Here is a 23164-nt window from a genome sequence, read left to right as displayed (position 1 = left end):
TGATGTCATCCCTCCTCAAATTAAAAGAGTAGACAGACTTCCAGCACAAGAGAGAAGACAGGCAGTGAGCACACAGCCAAGTCAGTGGCCGGCTTTAACACATGTTCTCCACATCAACCATCGGGCGATAGATGCCTTACTCGGCGAGCCTGTGTACCTGCAGTTGCACCAGTGGCAGACAAACAATCCCTGCCTTTGTTAGTTGAGTTTTGGTGCTGAGCAGAGTTGGGGAATTGTCAGGGTCTCAAATATCTCACTATATATGTGTATATACAGTATATTGTGGGATATGGCCGGCCTGTCATCCCAGCCTGTCAACACCCCCAGGCCGCCAGATGGAGCTCTCCCTGCAGCATGGAAGTACCCCGAATACCAGCAGGGAATCATGGGCGATGGAGTTTTCCTTTACAGCCCTGCTGGATACCACAGGGACCAACAGATGACGCTGCAGGGAGGCCCAGAAAGTTGTTTGTGCCCTATAACCCGGAAGTACGTCGTAGGCAAGGCGACAAAGGAAATGAGTTTTTATCTGACCCGGAAGTGATAAGGTGTCACATGGACTGTAGGGTTGGAACCACTTCTGGGTCAGGGAATATAAAAGGATGATGGGAAATCCCAGACGCTGAGCTGAGCTGGGTGGAAGGGTGGCAACGCGTCTGGGAGTGAGGAGGATTATTGTTATTGATTAGTGATTGTTTATTGTGTATTTATTTGAATATTGTGGAGAAGAGGGTGCTTTGTGCACGTTTTGTCTAAATAAATGTAATATTTGGACTTTTACCTGGTGTCTGACGTGCTCTGAGGGTTCAAGGGGTCATGGGGACCCTAAATCTGTCACTATACATATATACACATACACATACACTGAAAGGTCAAAAGAAAAGTCACACACTCTACTATTTTGTTGGACCACCTTTAGCTTTGATTACAGTACACATTCACCGTGGTTTCATTTCCATAATCTTATGCGATGTCACAACATTGATTTCCGTCGAGTTGCAGTAATTTTTTGCCAAGATCTTGTATTGATGATAATGGGAGAGTCAGACCGCAGTTTAAAGTCTTTTCTCATTGGGGTTAAGGTCTGGACTCTGTGGTGGCCAATCCATGTGAGCAAATGATGTCTCATGCTCCCTGAACCACTCTTTCACAATTTGCGCCCAATGAATCTTGCCATTGTCATCTTGGAATATGCCCGTGCCATCCGGGAAGAAAAAAATCCTTTGATGGAAAAACTTGGTCGTTCAGTATATTCAGGTGGTCAGCTGACCTCATCTTTTTGGGCACATAATGTTGCCTGAACCTCGATCTGTCCGATTGAAGCAACCCCGCATCATAACAATGCTGCGCTAGGCATGATGGGCACATCACTTCATCCGCCTTTCTTCTTACCCTGATGTGCCCCTCACTCTGGATCAGGGTCAGTCTGAACTCCTCAGACCACATGACCTTTCTCCATTGCTCCAGAGTCCAATCCTTATGCTCCCTAGCAAACTGAAGCCCCCCCGACCCCAATTAGCCTCACTGATAAGTGGTTTTCTTGAGGCTACACAGCTGTTTAGTCCCCATACCTTGAGTTCTCTTTTCATTGTGTGTGTGGAAATGCTCTTACATTCACTATTAAACATAGCCGTGAGTTCTACTGCTGATTATTTTGATTCGATTTCACCAAACGTTTAAGTGATCGGCGATCATGATCATTCAAGGTGTTCTTCCGACCACATTTCTTCCTCATCACTATCCTTCCAGGTTTTAATAATGCATCAGATGGTTCTTAACCCAATTTTGGTAGTTTCGACAATCTCCTTGGTTGTTTTCTTTGCTTTATGGAGCCCAATAATTTGACCCTTCTGAAGCAGCGTAACATCTTTTACACGACCACAGGATACGTCTTCCAACATGGCTGTTGAAGGAATGAGAAGCTGCTCACTTCATCAGTTAGTGTTAAATAACTTGTTACCAGCCGAAACATGCATCGGTACACATGTATGGACAGGCGTCCCGGCCAGCATTGGTACCATTCCCTTAACCTGCCGGTATGCCTCCCCAAACCGCTAGACGGTAGCATCCCTGGGCTTCGGGATCCATTCCCATAACTGCAGGGCATCATGGGATTTGTAGTGTTATAAAGGCAACCCTGCTGGGGTCCATGGGTGCCACCAGAGGGTGCTACAGGGAGTTACACTCCTTGCTTTAGAGAAGTTCTGATTGACCTGGAAGTACATCCATCGAGCTATGCCCTGCCACCAGTAGTACTCCAGGGTCCAAAATACAAGGAGCCGCTCGACCTCGCTCAAGTTAAGTCGAGAGGAAGAAGAGAGAAGAAAGGAATCATTGTCCTCACAGGTGGCACAGTGGTAGTGCTGCTGCTTTGCAGTAAGGAGACTGTGGAAGATTGTGGGTTCGCTTCCTGGTTCCTCCCTGTGTGGATAGCGCTTTGAGTACTGGGAAAAGCGCTATATAAATGTAATGAATTACAGTAATCCCTCACTTATCGCGGGAGATAGGTTCCAAGGCCGACTGCGATAACTGAATTTCCGCGAAGTAGGGACACCATATTTATTTTATTATTTAACATGTATTTGGATGTTTTTAAACCCTCCCTGTATTGTTTACAACCCACCATTTACTCTATTAATAACAGGGACAACTGCTAAGCAATATGAAATCGGTAGATAAGTTTACACTTACTGTATAGTACACATAGCAGCTTGTAGGCAGTCATGACGTCGTTGACCTTGTTGCAAAGATTCCTAAAGCAGATTCCATCCAGACTACTGCCTTATCACTTCCACTTGCAACTGATTTTGCGCCCTTGTTAAAAGAAAAAGCAGCCGTAGATCTTATATGCTTTTCCTCCTTTTTAAATAAAAAGAATCGTGGACTCATTGATGCTGTAATGTTGTCCTCCAGCGGTGTAGCTGTTCCCTTCCTTCAACATATCCAAAACTTTTACCTTTTCTGCAATCATTTTCATCTTCTGTTGGTGCTCTGACACTGCCCCTGTAGGAGTAGCACGTTAATGATGAATGAGTGAGATGAGACTTCCTGGTTAATGCAACACTCCGTCGCCGAGCCAATCAGCAGCACACAGGAACTTAACTGCGTGCTCTGATTGGGTAGCTTCTCAGCCATCCGCCAATAGCATCTCTTGTATGAAATCAACTGGGCAAACCAACTGAGGAAGCAAGTAAACAGACCCATTGTCCGCAGAAACCCGTGAAGCACCGAAAAATCCGCGTTATATATTTAGATATGCTTACATATAAAATCCGCAAAGTCGTGAATCCGCGAAAAGTGAACCGCGAAGTAGCGAGGGATTACTGTATTATTATTTTTTATTATTATTGTTGATTGTGATTATCTTGCTTAGAAAGGAATTTGGGAAGAATAAGTAGCATTTATAAAACCCGTGGGTGAGTTGAGTTTGGGGTTTGAAGCTCTGTGGCACCCCCTGTCTTCCACACACTGCAGTACGTATCCAATGGAAGGCTCTTATCTATTTGCTTAGGTAAATCCAGGCAGTGACTTTTCTGGTGGCCAGGCGGTTTGTGTACACAGGTGCATTGCTCTTCCTGGACGCTTTGGTCTCTCAGCAGGACTGGAGCTGCCTGGTCAGTCCATTGATGGCTGAGGGCTGATTTGGCACCATTGTGCTGCTTATGTTCCTCGCCTGTGACCAGCGTCTCTGTTGTGCCACGTTATCTTTTTTTTAAAGAGGTGCCCAGTGATGGCTTTGAGTTTTAATTTTCAGATGATGAATCATTCATTCACTTTGGCAACTATTTAAACCATTCTGTTATTACTTATAAATGACCTGCTTAGCAGTGTGGCCAGCTTTGGTGCAAAATAACAAAACAATTCTCAATGGCCTATCTAGGAGAATAGTAAATGGCATCTCTCCATTAAGCTTATAATGAACCTATAAGGGGAAAAAAAAGAAATTAGGGCAACATAAAAGGCAGCTAACAGCCAGCAGATATTGAACACCCTGTTGAACACGAAGTGGAAATGGTCGAAGTAGACGTTGTAACCAGCAGGGGGCGCCACCAAACCCCAACAAACCAAACACAGTCCCGGAATTCAAAGAAATGTTTTTTGGTTATTAACATGGCACCTTTACACATGAACAAGATTCACTTTTATAGCCACCAATTATAAAATGTTCCTCCAGGTGAGTGTTGCCCGCTACCTCCCGACTTTGACTCAACTGGAGGAGTCCCGATAGCTTCCTTTTATGTTGGACCGGAGATTAATTCCGGTGCCATAACACTGAATGGCAGGGTCACGTGGGAGTCCCACAAAACAGGGAGTTCTTCTCCCTTCAACGCCCTCTGGTGGCAACCAAGGAACGTGACAAGGTTGTGCCTGAGGACTACAAATCCCATGGATCACTGCGGGTGTCCATAACCACAGGAGCCCTGCCATCCTATTGTACTATTTAGGGTGGACAGTTTCTCCTTCCTCATCCACTATGGCCTCCCGGCCAGGAAAGGCACCATCAACCACCCTGGCTGGAATGCCTACCCATCCACCTTGGCACCTACAATGTTTATTTTGTAAATCTGACATCAAACAACTGTGTAGTGCCAAGTTTGTCAAGCTGGATTTGGTAAATTCACCTTGCAGTGTTACCAGTCAGTCAGTCACAGGGGGTCTGCTGGAGCCAATCCCAGCCAACACAGGGTGCAAAGCAGGAAATAAACTCCGGGCAGGGCGCCAGCAAGGCACACACACTCACACACCAAGCACACACTTGGAACAATTTAGAATCGCCAACGCACCTAACCTGCATGTCTTTGGACTGTGGGAGGAAACCCACGCAGACACGAGGAGAACATGCAAACTCCACGCAGGGAGGACCCGGGAAGCAAACCTGGGTCTCCTAACTGCCAGGCAGCAGCGCTACAACTGTGCCACCGTGCCGCCCACAACGTTACCAACCAAAGTCAAATCCTGTCTTTGCCTGAACGCTTACTAATGGAAACTGCTGTCGTCCACTTTCTGTTTTAGTGCTCAGATTCAGAAATGCCCAGCAGGATGCTTCCCTCTTTCACAAATGTAAATGTGTTTTATGGTGGTGTGACGTAAGCATGCAGTGCAAAAGGCCAAAGTGGGCTGCCAGTAAACGTGCTCTGTGCTCACTTCCTTCTGGATTCCGTGTCAGCCAGCTGCTGCACTTCCGGTGCGGATATCGAAACGGACTTCCTATGGCGCTTTTCACCTGCTCGCTTCAAGACGTGCCCAGACTTATGGCAAATGACGCAAGTCGCATTATTGAAACATTGTGCCAAATGTCAGGAACTAAAAAGGACGTCGGCTTCAAACTATAAGTTTCAAGTCCTAGAAATTTGATTCTGTTCATCTGGACAAAGTTTTTAAGTGGGAGAAATATTTCGAGACTTATCCAAGTCTCTTCCTCAGTCTCAATTGACTGCAGGTTTCCCCAACCTTATAAACAGTACCTTTGCTTAATCACAGAGACTAGCACCATTGACAAAGGGCCAGTTGATCAGTGATATGCAAATTGTCCACTGATTAGTAGACGTGTGAACCATTCATAGAGGGTTGAGGAATGGCTGCAATCACAGCATTGTAAGATGGCGACAGATGTACCCTTAGGCCCCCTCCTCTGTTCAGAGATGGTCGTTCCTTTTTCACGTAAATGGCCTCCTCGATTCCTCTCTCAAACCAGCGCTCCTCCCTGTCCAGGATGTGCACCTCTTCATCTTTAAAGGAGTGACCACTATCCTGTAGATGTAAATAGACTGCGGAGTCCTGGCCTGACGAGGAAGCTCTTCTGTGTTGTGACATGCACTTAGCTAGTGGCTGCTTGGTTTCCCCGATGTACAATTCACGGCACTCCTCCTGGCACTTAACTGCGTAAACTATGTTACTCTGTTTGTGCCGTGGACCCGATCCTTGGGATGGACCAATCTTTGGCGTAGCGTGTTTTGGGGTTTGAAAGCCACTGAGACCTGGTGTTTCGAGAAAATGCGCCTCAGCTGTTCCGATACTCCTGACACATATGGGATCACTAAGGGTTTTCGCTTAGGCAGTGGATGTCCTTCCTCTCTCATGAATCGCTTGGAGCGTTCTTTAGGTGTCCTCCCTGCTTTGACAAAGGACCAGCTGGGATATCCACATTTACTCAGGGCCTTTTAGACGTGGTGTTCTTCTGCTTCCCTGGCCTCTGAGTCTGTGGGAATGGTGTTAGCTCTGTGTTGTAGAGTCCTAATGACACCTAGTTTGTGCTCTAGTGGATGGTGAGAGTCAAACCTTAGATACTGGTCCGTATGTGTGGGTTTACGGTACACATCAACTTTCAAATGTCCCCCGTTGACGATGGAAATTTCACAGTCTAAGAAGGCTAGCTTGTTATTTTTTATATCCTCTCTGGTGAACTTGGTACATCTGTCGCCATCTTACAATGCTGTGATTGCAGCCATTCCTCAACCCTCTATGAATGGTTCACACGTCTACTAATCAGTGGACAATTTGCATATCACTGATCAACTGGCCCTTTGTCAATGGTGCTAGTCTCTGTGATTAAGCAAAGGTACTGTTTATAAGGTTGGGGAAACCTGCAGTCAATTGAGACTGAGGAAGAGACTTGGATAAGTCTCGAAATATTTCTCCCACTTAAAAACTTTGTCCAGATGAACAGAATCAAATTTCTAGGATTTCCTTACCTGGATTATTGAGCATGCATCGAGACATAAAAGTTTCAAGCTACATGCACAATTACGAAGGTCAGATCTGGACGTATTAAAAATCTTGTGTCTACTATAAACTTATATGGGACAAATACATGATTACAGGTAGTCCCCATCCGACCTGCGACTTACGAACGAGGCTGCAGCTGCGACGCATGCGCCTCAGTACCTGCCGCTCCGTCATCTTCAGCCTGCGGGGACTGGAGGGGGTGATTTCGCTGCTTTGTCCCTCGCGTGGCTCCCAACGGCAAGCGGTTTCACTGCCCGCCCACCACACATGGCTGCCTCGTTCATTTTCGGTGGGCGGCTGGTAATGCCGGTGTTCTAACGGAGGCCATTGAGGGTGAACGGGGCGGCGGGGATAGCATTGTAGTGTGCCTCGGATGACTGCCTGTTGAATGGGGGCGGTGACCGCACCGTGTTCGTTCTCAGTGGGTGGGCGCACGCTGCAGGCAGCACACTGTAGTGGAGGTGACTGTGTGGTGGGCGGGTGGTGAACTGCCCCTTGCTGCCCCCATTCATTCTCAATAGCAAGCCTGTTACGTACATAGCAGGAAGTTGTCTCTTGTCAGTACACCAGACGTGCTGACGACGGGTGCCTTCCTGCTGTACAGTGCTGTGCCGAAGAGCCCATCTTAACCTTTTGTCTTCACCCTTCAACAATGTCTCTGAAACACAAATCTGATGTAAGTGCTGATGATACAGTAAAGAAGAGAAAAACCATCACCATGGAAAATAAAGTAGAAATAATAAAAAGATCAGAGAGAAATGAAACTCCCATCATTCATTGGCAGAGCACTTGGTTACAGTCGGTCAACAATACCATTTATTAAAGTAATGTATCTGCTCCGACTTACATACAAATTCAACTTAAGTACAAACCTACAGTCCCTATCTCGTACGTAACCCGGGGACTGCCTGTATATTTGAATTAGTCATTAAACTTTATTCAGGGACAGGTGAATATGTAAGCTCAATACTGCAACAGCGCTGGACAAGTGACATCAGCCAGGGCCGAGTCACCAAAACATCATACTGCACCACCTACAATTTGTTTTGCCATTGCCATTTTCTGCCCTACTTGTGCATTCTTACACTCCCACAAGGCCTGGTTCGCAGTTTCGATTTCGTTGCATTGAGAATTTGGCCATTTTGGATTTTTTTACAGAGTTTCTATTGAACGTGTTATTTGTGTGGAAGATGTCGCGTACGGCCTGCTATGCTAGGTCTTTCAGATTGTTGGGCAGATATTTACTCGATATCATTTCCCATATTTTTGCCGATTCTGCTTTCGAAGTTTCCTCAATCCATATGACCGATTTATTTTCTTTTACTGTTTGTGTAATTAATTTCCAGTTGTTCCGCACTTTTCCTCCCCCTTCCCCAAAGCTGTTTTGTCCTATACAGTTTATCATGGGCTTATATATTTTTGGCTTATTAAAGGCGTATAGACTTCTATTCGTAGTTTTAATACGAGGGGGGTACCCAAAAATAACCAGAAGTGGGGGGAAAAAAGTTTTTTTTTTACTTACTGAAACTTTAGTCTCCTTCAGAGTCCTCTCCATGTGAATGAATGCACTCGTCCCAACGGTTTTCCCACTGCTGGAAACATTTTTGGAATTGTGGATGAGTAAGGCCGCCTTTGACTTCCTCCATGGTACACAAACGCTTTCCTCTGAGTTCCTTTTTCATATGCGGGTACAAGAAAAAGTCGCATGGAGCAAAAATCGGGCGAGTAGGGAAGGTGGCAAGAACTCCAAGACGCACAAGTCAATTCAGAGCTCTCTTCAATACTCCGTCGACAATCTTCGTAAATTGCATCGTGAAGATTTTTGTCATTCCGGCCAGATCCTGCTTGGTCTTCACGTGACATTTCCCTTCGTATGAAGCGTGAAAACCACTCGTAGACCTGAGTTTTTTACTGAAAGCTTCCTCTTTTAACTATTTGAGGGCTGAATATTTTCTCCAAAAAACATAGCTTACTGAAAAGCGATGGTTTCACAAAGAAATCAACATAAAACATCTGTTGCTGCATGCTATGGCTGCCAGGCTGTCTACGTGTGGCTGGTCGCAGTGCATTGCAGTCTGGTTTCTAGCTCCCGTCGTTGTAAGTGTCAGTCCTCCCAGGCGAGCAGCGCCATAGTAGTGTGTGTCAGCTACGTGAACCTGTTGAGCACCACGATTAGCTGGTGGCCAATCAGCTGAAGCTGGAGCCTCACATTTGTTTTCGATCGCTCGTATCAAAATCGGAGTCCCGACAAGTCATAGTCCAATTCACAGAGAATAGGCAAATGTCGTCCACCGAGTATTTTACTTTACACATTCACTTTGATCTCTCGGTACCATTTTTGCCATTGTTTGCGCCTTGCTACTCATGCGAGTGCAGGAAATCTCGGTCAACAGCAATGAAGCTAACTTTCCTTCTAGCGACGAGAGTCCAACTAAAACATAACGGTTGGTTTTGTCACAGTTTATAGTGGATTACCATCGTCAACTCCTCCTTTCAACAAAAGTCGACATCAGCCCTGAACGAGTTAAAAGCAGTTTCAAGCATCCCTACAATTTTTGGCCGCTGTTTTCCCAAAAAACAAAATGTAACGCAGACTTGCTGTTCTTTATGATCACCCATCACAAAAATCGCAGAACACGTTTAATAAGCACCAACAAAAACCGACACGGACAATACAGAGCAACGCCACTTGGCGGACTGCCACAGAATGCTGTAAGTGTGCCACACCTAGCAGCGAAATTCGCATCTAAGTCGAGATCGTGCGCCAGGTACAGATTCCGGTTATTTTTAGGGAACCGTAGAGTATAAATTTCCTCAAACTCCCTCCCATCATATACCTTTGCCATGCCTCTGTTCTTGCCACTCCGCCAGAAAAGTCAAAGAACCTAATCCTAACTGTGGTGCCACGTTAATTGGTGCAGGCTGAACCGTCCGCACCACCACATCTGCAAAGCGGTTTACATTCAGAATGAGCAAAAGTTCTCAATCTGCAGCCACCATTGAAGGAACAGAAGGTGAGGTGGTACAGAAATTCGAAGGGACATCAAAATGTAAAGGCAAACGACACAGCAACCCAACAGATAGCAGCTGACACACTACAACACGTTTGCAATGCCTTATGGGTAGTTTGAACACACACGGCATGGCGCCCTGCCATTAGTTTCGTTGAAGCCAAGGTCACATGAGCATGGACGCCCGCCACAGGATCGCTCCATTGTTGGACAACGTGCCAAATTGAGAGGGAGTGAAGCCCGCTGAAACTCTCTGAAGAAGAACTTCTAGATGCGATGTAAATGTCCGCATTAAACGACTGCGTTGCTCAGGCAGTAATCATCGCCACTGCTGTGACATCTTTTACTTTTGGCACAGATGTCTTTTTTTTATGAATTCACTTTGAACTTCAACTAGTGAGCACATATGTCAAATGCCCGGTTGGCATCATTATATAAAGACACATCTCGTGCAGCATTCGGATTCAGAAGAGTGTGTGGCTCTGCTGTGGAGAGGTGCCAGTGTGTCCCATCAGGAACACGTCAGTATCGGTGAACAGCTCTGGCCTTGCCAAGAAAATACAAAATCTGACCTTTCTCCGTAATTTCACACGTTAAAATTTTAATTTTGTGCCTCATGTATATTAGGTGTCACACATGGGCGCCTGAGGATCACCTTTCAGGCTCAGGCAAGGGACGAAATACCCCACAGGGACAAGAAGGGGCGCCAAGGCTAACAATGCCGTCTCCTTTCTCCTCCGTAGTTCTGAGAAGCCACTCAGTGAGGGCACCTTGGCCATGCCAACTCAACTAAACCGTGCCTCTTTCAGTCAGGATGACATAAATCTGAGGGCTTCCTGGAAGATGGGGTCTCGATCTCAGGGAAGGCGGCCCTGCATGGCGGACTCAGACCCACTCAAGAAGCCAGAGAGGCTCAAAAGGCAGCTGTTGGGCCCGAGTTCTGTTGTGCCAACGCACACTCATTGTTCTTCTTTGTTTTAGGCGCTGCCAGGAAACGGAGTGATCTGCTTGGCACCCTGACTTTTCTTTGGTTCTCCTCTCCATCATGTGCAGCTCACATAGGATATGCTAATTTTTTTATTATCAGTAAAGAATCTTTATTAGTATTCTGTAAACTGACATGTTCATAGTTGACTCACAATTGGTTTTCACTCGTTAAGTCAGAGCTTTCCAACATAACATCTCAAGCCCCCTTAATCTAATTCAGGGTTATGGGGGCCTATTGTGACCTGCTCTCATGTGTGAAGAAAACGGCCAATTGTGGTATTCGCTGGTGATTGCCAATCAAGCTGCATGGTGATGGGCTGTGAGCACAGGTCCCACTAGAGGACGTCGGGCCCTCGTGCCAACCTCATGGAGTCCATTTGTGATAGTTTGGTTACAAACATGCACACCAGTAGCCAGCTGGAGGTCATTTTGTGGGTGCTCTGGCAGTGCTCCTCCACAAAGGAGCAGATACCAGTCCTGCTGCTGGGTTGATGCCCTTCTACTGCCCTGTCCAGCTCTGCTGGTATAACAGCCCATCTCCTGGTATCTCCTCCATGCTCTTGAGACTGTGCTGGGAGACGCAGCAAACCTTCATGTAATGGCACATGTGGATTTGCCATCCTGGAGAAACTGGACTACCTGTGCCACCTGAATGGGCTGCAGGTACCACCACATGCTACCAGTAGTGACAAGGACATTAGCAAAACAGAAAAGTAAGGATCGGGAGACAGCAACTGTCTGTGGCCACCATTCCCTTTTTATGGGGTGTCTTGCTGTTGCCCCTCCAGTTGCCCCGCCTGTTGGTTGTCACTCTCATTGGCACCAAAGCAGGTGACGTTGATTCAGTCGCTTCTGCTTCCTAACTGGACAGGTAGATATCCCTGAAGCTTCAGTGACTTGGTGTTAGACTGGGATGATTACGTGTCCCCTTCATTTTGAGCAGCATATCATACACGCACACACACACACACACACACACACACACACACACACACGCACACACAAACTACCGGTTAAAGTTTTAGAAGTTTTTTCCAGTTTTTCTTCAGATTTTATCCGTTGAAATGCAATGAATGACCTAAAATGGTGAAAAGGTAAGCAGTAAACTGCCCAAGGTTTAAATTTAAAGTTTAGGTTAGCAAAAACTGAAAATAAAGGAAATTTCAGAATATTACAAACAGGCCTTCTTCAGGGGAACAACTCATAGGTGACAACCTACAGATGATCTGCGGCAATTAAAGTAAATGAAGCCTTGCAAGTTGAACAATTTGCACAGGTGTCCCGACTTGTGTTGATTACTTAAAACCCCTCTGTGTGTCTTGAAGCAGAGTCGGAGAAGACTGTGTCGCTACACCCTCTGAAGTTCTGCATGGACAGTATTCCAGTGATAATGGAAATAAAACGGCGATTAACAAATGAAATGAGAACAAGCATTATCACTCTTAGAAGTGCAGGCCTTTCATTTAGAGACATTACAAAAAAACAAAAATCAAAGTGTCAGGGAGTCCAGGGGTGTCCTACTCAATCCAAAGGCAATTGGAAACTGGATGAAACTCGGAATAGGAAGAGATCTGGCAGATCCAAAGTCACCAGCCAATCAGAAGACGAGTTTCTGAGGGTCACCTGACAGGCGCCTCACAGCACAACAGCTTCAAGCACAGCTTAACAGTGCAGGCTGACAAAAAGCACATCTCGGTTTGTACTGTGAAGAGGAGACATTGTCCAGAGTGCAGTGGTCCACAGCTGGTATTTCAAAGCTCTATGCCCTCCTTTAAGGAATGGCTTTCTTCCTGCCACTCGTCCTGTCGAACCTGCAGCACAAGGCCTCCTCGTCACAGTAGAAGTTGACATTTGCTTTTTTTGACCTGCACTGTTGAGCTCAACTTGGAGTGTCTGGGCTTGTGAGGGTCCTGATAAACACCAAGAGCCAGGCCTTTAATGACCTCTTAGGCACAGCCATCAGCAGAGAGAGTGTCGACCTCCTTGAGAGGTTTACTTACCTCAGCAGTGACATTCATGACTCTGGTGACTCTTCCTATGAAGTCAGTAGATGGATTGGGAGAGCATGGGGGGGTCCTGAGGTCACTGGAAAAGGGTGTGTGACGCTCCTGATATCTCTGCAAAAGGACGAAGGTCCAAGTCTTTAGTGTCCTGGTGCTTCCTGTCTTGCTATGTGGTTGCAAGACATGGATGCTATCCAGTGACCTGAGATGAAGACTGGACTCCTTTGGTGTCTCCTCAGAGAATCCTTGGGTCCCGCTGGTTGACTTTGTGTTGCTCATGGAGTCCCGAATGAGGCACATGACCTGCACTGTGAGGGAACGTCAGTTTTGGAACTATGGCCATGTGGCGTGATTACCCGAGGGTGACCCTGCTTGCAGGACCTGAGTGTCTGGACCAGGCCAAGGTGACGCCCACATAACACCTGGCTGCAGCAGATAGTGTGTCATTACTGGAGGGTGGGACTGGACTGTGTGTCTGCCTGGGGGGGCTCATCGTGTGGTAGGTGCGGCAACGTGCTGTACCAGTGCATGCTCCCCAACCTGACCTGACCCGACTGTTAAGCTGTTGTGCTGTGAGGCGCCTATCAGATGTTTTACCGTTTATCTTGTTTTTAACGGCGTTGTACTGTTGATTGTATCTGCAGTGCCGGACACGATTGTGCTGAAGGTCCTCGCTCAGCGCCTGAGCAAACTCGACTGCACCACCCAAGGCTGGGTCCTGCACGACTTCCCTCGAGACCTGGACCAGGCTGAGAAGCTGAATGATGCCGGCTTTATCCCCAACAGGTATGTGTGATTTTAGTCCTGGTTACTTGCTGTCAGCTCTAAGAAGTATTTTACCGTTGGTCTGTCCCGGTTTCTTAGACATGTAGTCATTTCAGTCACTATGACCAATTATATCCATCACATTTTAAGGTGCTATAAATATGATAACCTCCAGTATTATTTTTCAGAGTTTAACCTTATTGTCGTTAACCTCGAGGTGTGACTTGGGCTCGGAATTGTACGTAATTACAGTTAAACCCGAGTCAGGCTCAGGGTGACGTGTAATCCTCCGCTTTTCACTGTTAAGCCCTAATAAGTCATGGGGGAGTATTCTGCTGCCATCTAGTGGACAAAATAACAACATGATCAAACAATCATGAATATTTCTTGCCACTCAAAGGTAACTCATCAATATTCATGAGTGGGGCGGAGCCGGCAATGAAAAACACAATGGCAAATGAAAAGCTGTAAGGGCAGTTTTAAAAGAAACTGAAGCGGCACCACAGCTCTAATTGAGCGATCGTGATGACGATGTGAAACTGATGCATGATATGGCACTGCACAAGCAAACCACCGTGTGGTGAATTTGATCACCTGAAGGTTCACTGCGGTGAGACAGTAGCTGTTCGGCAATAAGACATAATAATTGTGATTGAGTGCGAGACGTTTGCTCCCCTTAGCTCTGTTCACAATGCAGTAACTGTTGTTCATTTTAGGGGAAATGTGGAAGTTAATGCACCTTGGGCTGTGGTAGCCTACAATAACACAAGGGGGGTGTGGGCTGTGTGGATCGGCCACTGAGATTCTACCCTCGACCCTAAGAAAAGTGCGCACAGAAACAGACTTCTACTGTCGGGATTGTGATGTCAGCTGTGCATTGGTGTCACATGACAGGTGTGGCCTAAATCTGCGTCAGTACAGCACTGGACACTCGACAGACCTTCCCGTTGTAAACACTGAAACGTCATCATCAATACATCTTTCTGCTACATGTAATAACATTTTGAAAAGGTGGCACCTCTGTCCTCCACTTTCCTTACTGAATTCACATAATTCTCATTTCTGTCATATCAAGATGCCCTTGACCGTGATTTTCAATGTGCTTAGTTCCATCAATGAAGACCTTGGCATTAACATTTGCAGTGCACTATACAATGGGTTTGTCTCTGTTTAATGTCATTTGATATGAAATTTGTAAAATAGTGTTAATGTTAGTGATGCTCCATCTGTTGGAATGACACCGTTTGTCTCTGTTAAATGCCATTTGATATGGGATTCATAAAATAGTGTTAATGTTAGTGATGCCCTGTCTGTTGGAATGACAACAGCAATGCATATGTATCTGTTATATGCTATTTAGTATAGGGTTCAAAAAGGCAGTGTTGATGTTTGTGATGTGCCATCTGTTGGAATGACACTATTTGTCACTGTTAAATGTCAATTGATATCGGATTCATAAAGGCAGTGTTGATGTTTGTGATGCACCATCTGTTGGAATGACACTGTATTTGTCTCTGTTAAATACCATTTGATATAGGATTCATAAAATAGTGTTAATGTTTGTGATGCTCTGTCTGTTGGAATGGCAAAAGCAATGTTTATGTCAGTGTTATAGGCTATTTAGTATGGGGTTCAAAAAGGCAGTGTTGATGTTTGTGATGTGCCATCTGTTGGAATGACACTGTATTTGTCTCTGTTAAATGCCATTTGATATGGGATTCATAAAATAGTGTTAATGTTAGTAATGCCCTGTCTGTTGGAATGACAACAGCAATAGATATGTATCTGTTATATGCTATTTAGTATAGGGTTCAAAAAGGCAGTGTTGATGTTTGTGATGCGCCATCTGTTGGAATGACACTGTATTTGTCTCTGTTAAATGCCATTTGATATGGGATTCATAAAATAGTGTTAATGTTTGTGATGCGCCATCTGTTGGAATGACACTGTATTTGTCTCTGTTAAATACCATTTGATATGGGATTCATAAAATAGTGTTAATGTTTGTGATACTCTGTCTGTTGGAATGACAAAAGCAATGTTTATGTCTCTGTTATATGCTATTTAGTATTGGGTTCAAAAAGGCAGTGTTGATGTTTGTGATGTGCTATCTGTTGGAATGACACTGTATTTGTCTCTGTTAAATGTCATTTGATATGGGATTCATAAAATAGTGTTAATGTTTGTGATACTCTGTCTGTTGGAATGACAAAAGCAATGTTTATGTCTCTGTTATATGCTATTTAGTATGGGGTTCAAAAAGGCAGTGTTGATGTTTGTGATGTGCTATCTGTTGGAATGACACTGTTTGTCTCTGTTAAATGTCATTTGATATGGGATTCATAAAATAGTGTTAATGTTTGTGATACTCTGTCTGTTGGAATGACAAAAGCAATGTTTATGTCTCTGTTATATGCTATTTAGTATGGGGTTCAAAAAGGCAGTGTTGATGTTTGTGATGTGCTATCTGTTGGAATGACACTGTATTTGTCTCTGTTAAATGTCATTTGATATGGGATTCATAAAATAGTGTTAATGTTTGTGATGCTCCATCTGTTGGAATGAAAGAAGCAATGTGTATGTCTCTGTTATGTGCTATTTGGTATGGAGTTCATAAAGGCAATGTTGATGTTTATGATGCGCCATCTGTTGGAATGACAAACCCAATGTATTTTCTTATAAAACATGACAAAGACCTAGCAACTGGATGGACAGACATACATACAGACAGATACTTTTCTGTTTTTTGAGGTGGATAATGAATGTAAGTTTTAGCGAGTGTGTGTTATTGCGTGACAGTAAAGTGTCTGTTTCTCTATTCTCAGAAGTCTTAAAGGATGAAGCACATTTTAGTGTAGAGTTTCTTTTTTTATTTGCATTCTGACTTCAGTTTCCACAAGGTTTGAAGGTTGTGAGGCAGGAAAGCATCCCCATTACATAAACAACATTCAGTAATCAGAATTACAAAGAAGCCATCAAGTCCATCAGGTTTGTCTATTTAGCTCCTAGCTAAGTCGCTCCCATGTCTCGGGAGAGGTCTACACAACTTGGTAGCTTGTCCTGGAATTCTAGAAGTCTTTGTTTGAAAAGGTCCCCCGTGACGTCTCCCCATAATCCCTACAGGGATCACGTAGTACACTGCTGACTCTTTAACTGGAGGGCTTGTTACGGGTGAACTTAATCAAAGTCTTTGGGAATTCTGAAGGCCCGTCTGCACTTGTGAGGTGGAAGTGGCCGCGTGTTGTGATGCTTTGTACATGGCGGGCCTCATCTGCTCCCTTTGGTTTTCAGCCGAGTAATTGCACACAGCACTATAAAATGTGACTTCAGTATGGCGGCACAGAGTTTAAGTGTAAGGTGCCTTGTTCTGTTCAGCACGTTTAAGGATTTAAGCTGACGTTTTATTCAACTTTTTAATTGCCTCACTGCATAGTCATAAGCATGAGAATGTCAAGTTAACATAAATCCTTTAAATCCTTTGCAGTGTTTGCTTTGTATAGGTCAGCATGCCCTATAGTTCTAATTAAAGCTGCCACCACTGGGCTCCATGTTAAGGTGGTCTTTGTCAGGGAAGTGTGTTTCGTTTAAACTGAAATGCTCACTATGGAAGATTATTTGTGCCAAAATTAAATGCGATCCAATGTGTTAAATATGGGAAAGTGCAATACATATGCAAGTGGGCCATCTCATCATGTCAAAGTTTAAAAGTGCCATAATGTAAAACACATCCACCAAATGATCCGATTGCTTTTCACTGCGCCACATGATTTTTATATCAGTTTACAACGCATTTTCATTCCTATTCATAGATAGCGTGTCATAGCTAAGAGCAAAGCCAAAGCTTCATGTAATCAGGTGACCAATCAGCATCAAAAGGCAGGGCTCTTGACACCCCTTGCCACACCTCTTGACACTGATTGGTCATTTGATTACTTTAAGCTTTGGCACCATTGAAGCGCAGTACGCACTGAGGCATTTGAAACTGACACAAACACCATCACGTGCTGTAGTGAAACGCACTCCATCGTTTGGTTGATATGTTTTTAAATAGGACACAATAATAATCATGACAAAAGTAAATGCACCATGATTTACAATTCAACGTAGTTAACAGGTTGGGTTGCATTTAATTTTGGCATAAAAAATCTTCCATTGCTCACCACTGAACCCCAACTTGTCAATTGTAAACTCGAGCCTTGACCGTTCAACTCTTTTGACAAATTCTGCGATATGTTAAATTAGATTAGGTCAAGGTTATTAACTCTAAGGGGACATTTAGGTGCATACAGCAGTAGAAACCTAAAAACAAGGATAGAATAAATCAATCAGTCAATTAATAAATCAATCAGTCACATACATTGTGTAGAAATTGCAAAATGAACTTAATGGAACATCAGCATTTCATTTGGGGCTTCAGGAGGAAACGCTGAATTACTTGATAGCAGCTGGCAGAAAAGACCCCCAGATGTGCGCCTTCTTGCTGTTGTGTGTTTCCCGCCATATTTTTCAGTTTTGGCTTCTTTATTAAGTTTTTTTTTTTTGTATAACTTTTGTGTATTTTCAATCACCGATGTACTTCTCAAAAGGGACAATAGCTGTTTGTTGGTGACATGTGCCACATAGATAGATAGATAGATAGATGTGAAAGTCACTATATAATAGATAGATATACAAGGCACTATATAATATAGATAGATGTGAAAGGCACTATATAATAGATAGATAGATAGATGTGAAAGTCACTATATAATAGATAGATGTGAAAGTCACTATATAATAGATGTGAAAGGCACTATATAATAGATAGATATGTAAGGCACTATATAATAGATAGATATGCAAGGCACTATATAATATAGATAGATGTGAAAGGCACTATATAATAGATAGATATTTAAGGCACTATATAATATAGATAGATGTGAAAGGCACTATATAATAGATAGATATGTAAGGCACTATATAATAGATAGATATGCAAGGCACTATATAATATAGATAGATGTGAAAGGTAGTATATATTAGATATACAAGGCACTATATAATAGATAGATGTGAAAGGTACTATATAATAGATATACAAGGCACTATATAATATAGATAGATAGATGTGAAAGGCACTATATAATAGATAGATAGACGTGAAAGGCACTATATAATATAGATAGATGTGAAAGGTAGTATATATTAGATATACAAGGCACTATATAATAGATAGATGTGAAAGGTACTATATAATAGATATACAAGGCACTATATAATATAGATAGATAGATGTGAAAGGCACTATATAATAGATAGATAGACGTGAAAGGCACTATATAATATAGATAGATAGATGTAAAAGGCACTATATAATATAGATAGAAGTGAAAGGCACTATATAATAGATATGCAAGGCACTATATAATATAGATAGATGTGAAAGGCACTATATAATATAGATAGATAGATGTAAAAGGCACTATATAATATAGATAGAAGTGAAAGGCACTATATAATAGATATGCAAGGCACTATATAATATAGATAGATGTGAAAGGCACTATATAATATAGATAGATGGATATGAAAGGCACTATATAAGAGATGAATGTGAAAGGCACTATATAATATAGATAGATAGATGTGAAAGGCACTATATAATAGATATGCAAGGCACTATATAATATAGATAGATAGATGTGAAAGGCATTATATATAATATAGATAGATAGATGTGAAAGGCACTATATAATATAGATAGAAGTGAAAGGCACTATATAATAGATAGATAGACAGATGTGAAAGGCATTATATATAATATAGATAGATAGATGTGAAAGGCACTATATAATAGATAGATATGCAAGGCACTATATAATATAGATAGATAGAAGTGAAAGGCACTATATAATATCTAGATAGATAGAAGTGAAAGGCACTATATAATAGATAGATGTGAAAGGCACTATATGATGGATTAATATGAAAGGCACTATATAATAGATAAATTGTGATGCAAACCCAGTTACTTGGTTTTGACTGACACCCAGTTGTATCAAATTGCCTCGATGTCTTTCTAAGGTGCAATTTGGGTGATTTCTGATGCTATGGAAGGTTTCTAGTGTCCTGCCTCAACTGGTGCTTTTTCATTCCCTTATCTGTTTCTGTGAAATTCCTTTTTGTCCTCATAATGTACAGTCGTGGTCAAAAGTTTTGAGAATGACAGAAATATTAATTTTCACAAAATTTGCTGCCTCAGTTTTTAGGATGGCATCTACTCCAGAATGTTCTGAAGAGTGATCAGATGAATTGCAATTAATTACCAAGTCCCTCTTTGCCATGAAAATGAACTTAATCCCAAAAAAAACCACTGCATGCCAGTCCTGCTACCAAAGGACCTGCTGACGTCACTTCAGTGATCCTCTCGTTCACACGGGTGAGAGTGTCGACGAGGACAAGGCTGGAGGTCACCCTGTCATGCTGATCGAGTTACAATGGAGAGGTGAAGAAGGCTTCAGGGCGCCCAAGAGGGTCCAGCAAGTGCCAGGAGCATCTCCTAAAGTTGATTCAGCTGTGGGCACCACCAGGGCAGAGCTCTGTCAGGAATGGCAAGCAGGCAAGTGGGAGTTAGGCGAAGACTTTTGGAGGATGGCCTGGTGGGTGTCAAGAAGAGCAGCAAAAAAGCCAAGAAAAACATCAGGAACAGACTGATATTCTGGGATTGGTCTGCTGAGGACTGCTGGGGTCAAGTCTTTTTCTTGGATGAATCACCTTTCTGATTGTTTGGGGCATCTGGAAAAAGAAAAGGTGAGTGGCGCTACCATCAGTCCTGTGTCAGGCCAACAGTAAAGCATCCTGAGACCATTCATGTCACGTCGGGTTGCTTCTCAGCCAGGGCAGTGGGCTCACTCACAATTGTGCCCTGAATAAAGAATGAGACCAAAACATCAACTGAGGGCAACTTCTCCCAACCATCCAAGAACAGTTTGGTGACCAACAATGATGGAGCAACGGGCCATAAGGCAAAAGTGAGAACTAAGCGGCTCAGGGAACAAAATTTGGAGTCCACGGCCAGAAAACTGCCCAGACCTTAAATCCCATTGAGAACTTGTGGTCAAGAGGCGGGTGGACAAACAAAAAACCCAATTCTGACAAACTCCAAGCATTGATTATGCAGGAATGGGTGGCTGCCATCAGTTGGGATTTGGCCCAGAAGTTGATTGCCAGCCTGCCAGGGCAAACTGCAGGGGTCTTGAAAAAGAAAGAAGGGCCAGCACTGCAAATATGGACTCTTTGAATAAACTTCATGTCATTGTCAATAAAAGCCTTTGAAACTTCTGAAATGATTGTCATTCTACTTCAGTCCACCATAGAAACATCTGACAAAAAGATCTTAAAACAATGAAGCTGCAAACTTTGTGAAAATTAATATTTGTGTCATTCTCAAAAGTTTTGGCCATGACTGTACTTTTAATTTTGATTTTTCCACTCGTATATCATCATCATCATCATGATGTGTTATCTCAAGCCGGAGAGCATCACAGACACGTGCTTGGACTTTTGTTCAGTGAGGCCCACATCAAAGGTGTGTTACGTACGTAAGAATGGATTGGAGTCTCTTCCAGTTGAACAAGCTGGACCAGAACAGGCCATTCAGCCCAGCATAGCCCACCACATTCAAGTCGAGTTTTGATGGCCCCTTATTCCTTATTGGCCACGTATTCCACGCGTCTGTGGTCCTCTGTGTTGCCCGGGCTCTGAAGGTGGCAGACGATTGTTCTTCCTTTCTTCTTCGCCCAGGAGTGAAGTCGTATAATCAGGCCGTTTGAAAGGCTTACAGGGATTGAGCCATCAGATTATGACTGACATTCAAATAAAAAGGCAGAGGATCACAATAAGCCAGGAGGGATGAATAAAGTAGTTTTCCCTTTCCGTGGGTAGAGGGGTTAACTGGAATTTGCCTGTTGGAATTGCACGGAAGTCTCTATGTGCGTGGTAAGGGGGTCAGCAGGGTTAATTACTCCATTACAGAAAAAGCTGAGCCTAGAGCTGTTTAAACAGCGAGGTGTGAGCTGGGGATTAGTCCTCATTACTCTAGCTAAAGGAGCGCCAGCGACCCAGCGAGCTGCCATTTACCAGGAGTTTGTTAAGCATGGGGAAGAATATTCATTGTGGAGTCGGCCTATGCAGAGTGGCAGGGACGCTGGTAGGCTGGCCTTGAGCTCAGTGGGGCGATGTCTATCCAAATTACCCGAGACCAGCCTAGTAAAGACCCCTGACTCTTGATTACCTGAACTGTTTGAGCTCCTGGAGGGTCTGACGGCGCGCTCAGATTGTCAAGGTGCCCGCGCTTTTTGCTGGGATGCCAAGTGCGAGATCAGATCATTTCTCTTTGCATACTGGATTTTGGATGGAGATTTTACACTACATCAGCATTCTGGCTTTATACGCAGTCAGAAAATGAAAGGGCACCACCGGAATTGTGTATTTAAAGGCCGGCTTGCATACAGATCAAAAGCACAATCTCCCGAGCCTGCAGATGAAATTACATTTTGAGCCGTAGAAGATACATAACCTTTGCACTGTGTACAGTGATGACAGAGACCTCCCAGGCATGTCAAGCAAGCTGCCATCCCTCGAGAGAAACTATTATTGATAAAAAAAGGAAATAAATAAAATAAAAAAAATCCAATTATTTGTGCCAAAAAAAAAATATGATGGGCATTACTCTGATAGATGATATTTCAAAATTTAAACAGAAGTTCAATTATAGCATTCAAGGAAAATCAATATTAGGCGCTAAATCATTCAGCTCTGTGCCAGCCTGAATTAAAACAGGAGAGGATTCCTGCATGGGGGGCCGACTTGGGTATCCAGAGTGACCAGCAGAACTTCGATAACAACATGGCCACTGGACACCTGCCAGCTACGGACCTCCTAGGTGTACGGCTACGAAATCGCATTCTCTGAGGGCAGCTTCACACAATTCATCTTCTGCTTATGTCACGAGGTGTAGGGGCCCCCCAAAAAAATATGTGGAGCTTAAAATGAAGGTTTGGTTCCAAGACAGGAAGGACACCTTCCTAAGATTAGAATGAATACTTGTACTGTTGTTATAAATTACTAGACCTTGAAAGAAAACAGACAGCTAGATAAATAGATAGATAGAGAGGTGAAATGCACTATATAATAGATAGATAGGTGAACGGCACTGTATACAGTAATTAATAGATAGACGGAGGTGAATGGCACTATATAATTAATTAATTAATAGATAGATAGAAAGCCACTATATAATTAATAGACAGATAGGTGAAAGAAATTATTTAATTAATAGATAGAGAGATCTATAGGTGAAAGGCACTATATAATTAATAGATAGATAGATAGAAAGGTGAAGGGCACTATATAATAGATAGATGTATAGATAGGTAAAAGGCACTATATAATTAATAGAACTATATAATAGAAATGTGAAGGGCACTATATAATTAATAGATAGGTGAAAGACACTAATTAATAGATAGAGAGATAGAAAGGTGAAGGACACTGTATAATTAATAGATAGATAAATAAAGGCACTATGTAATTAATAGATATATAGATTGGTAAACTGCTGTGGGTTGGCGCCTGCCTTGTGCCCTGTGTTGGCTGGGATTGGCTGCAGCCGACCCCCATGACCCTGTA

General features: G+C 43.4%; 2 protein-coding genes across 3 annotated transcripts in view; both read left to right on the top strand.

Annotated features, from left to right (window-relative positions):
- Positions 1 to 7962, top strand: part of LOC114656939 (hamartin-like) — a 180543-nt gene extending 172581 nt beyond the window's left edge. Inside the window, exon 22 of the transcript XR_007935827.1 lies at positions 7952 to 7962. The gene's annotated coding sequence lies outside the window, so the exon portion shown is untranslated. The remainder of the gene's footprint in view (positions 1 to 7951) is intronic.
- ak8 (adenylate kinase 8) overlaps positions 1 to 23164 on the top strand; it is a 175881-nt gene that overhangs the window by 125312 nt on the left and 27405 nt on the right. For both annotated transcript variants that reach the window (XM_051931801.1, XM_028808573.2), the window contains exon 12: positions 13372 to 13513. In XM_051931801.1, the coding sequence (XP_051787761.1) occupies positions 13372 to 13513 (142 nt within the window). The remainder of the gene's footprint in view (positions 1 to 13371; positions 13514 to 23164) is intronic.

Source organism: Erpetoichthys calabaricus, chromosome 9, assembly GCF_900747795.2.
Source record: "Erpetoichthys calabaricus chromosome 9, fErpCal1.3, whole genome shotgun sequence".
Taxonomy (NCBI): domain Eukaryota; kingdom Metazoa; phylum Chordata; class Cladistia; order Polypteriformes; family Polypteridae; genus Erpetoichthys; species Erpetoichthys calabaricus.
The sequence above is the reverse complement of the archived record's forward strand: the minus strand, read 5'-3'. Positions and strand labels throughout refer to the sequence as shown.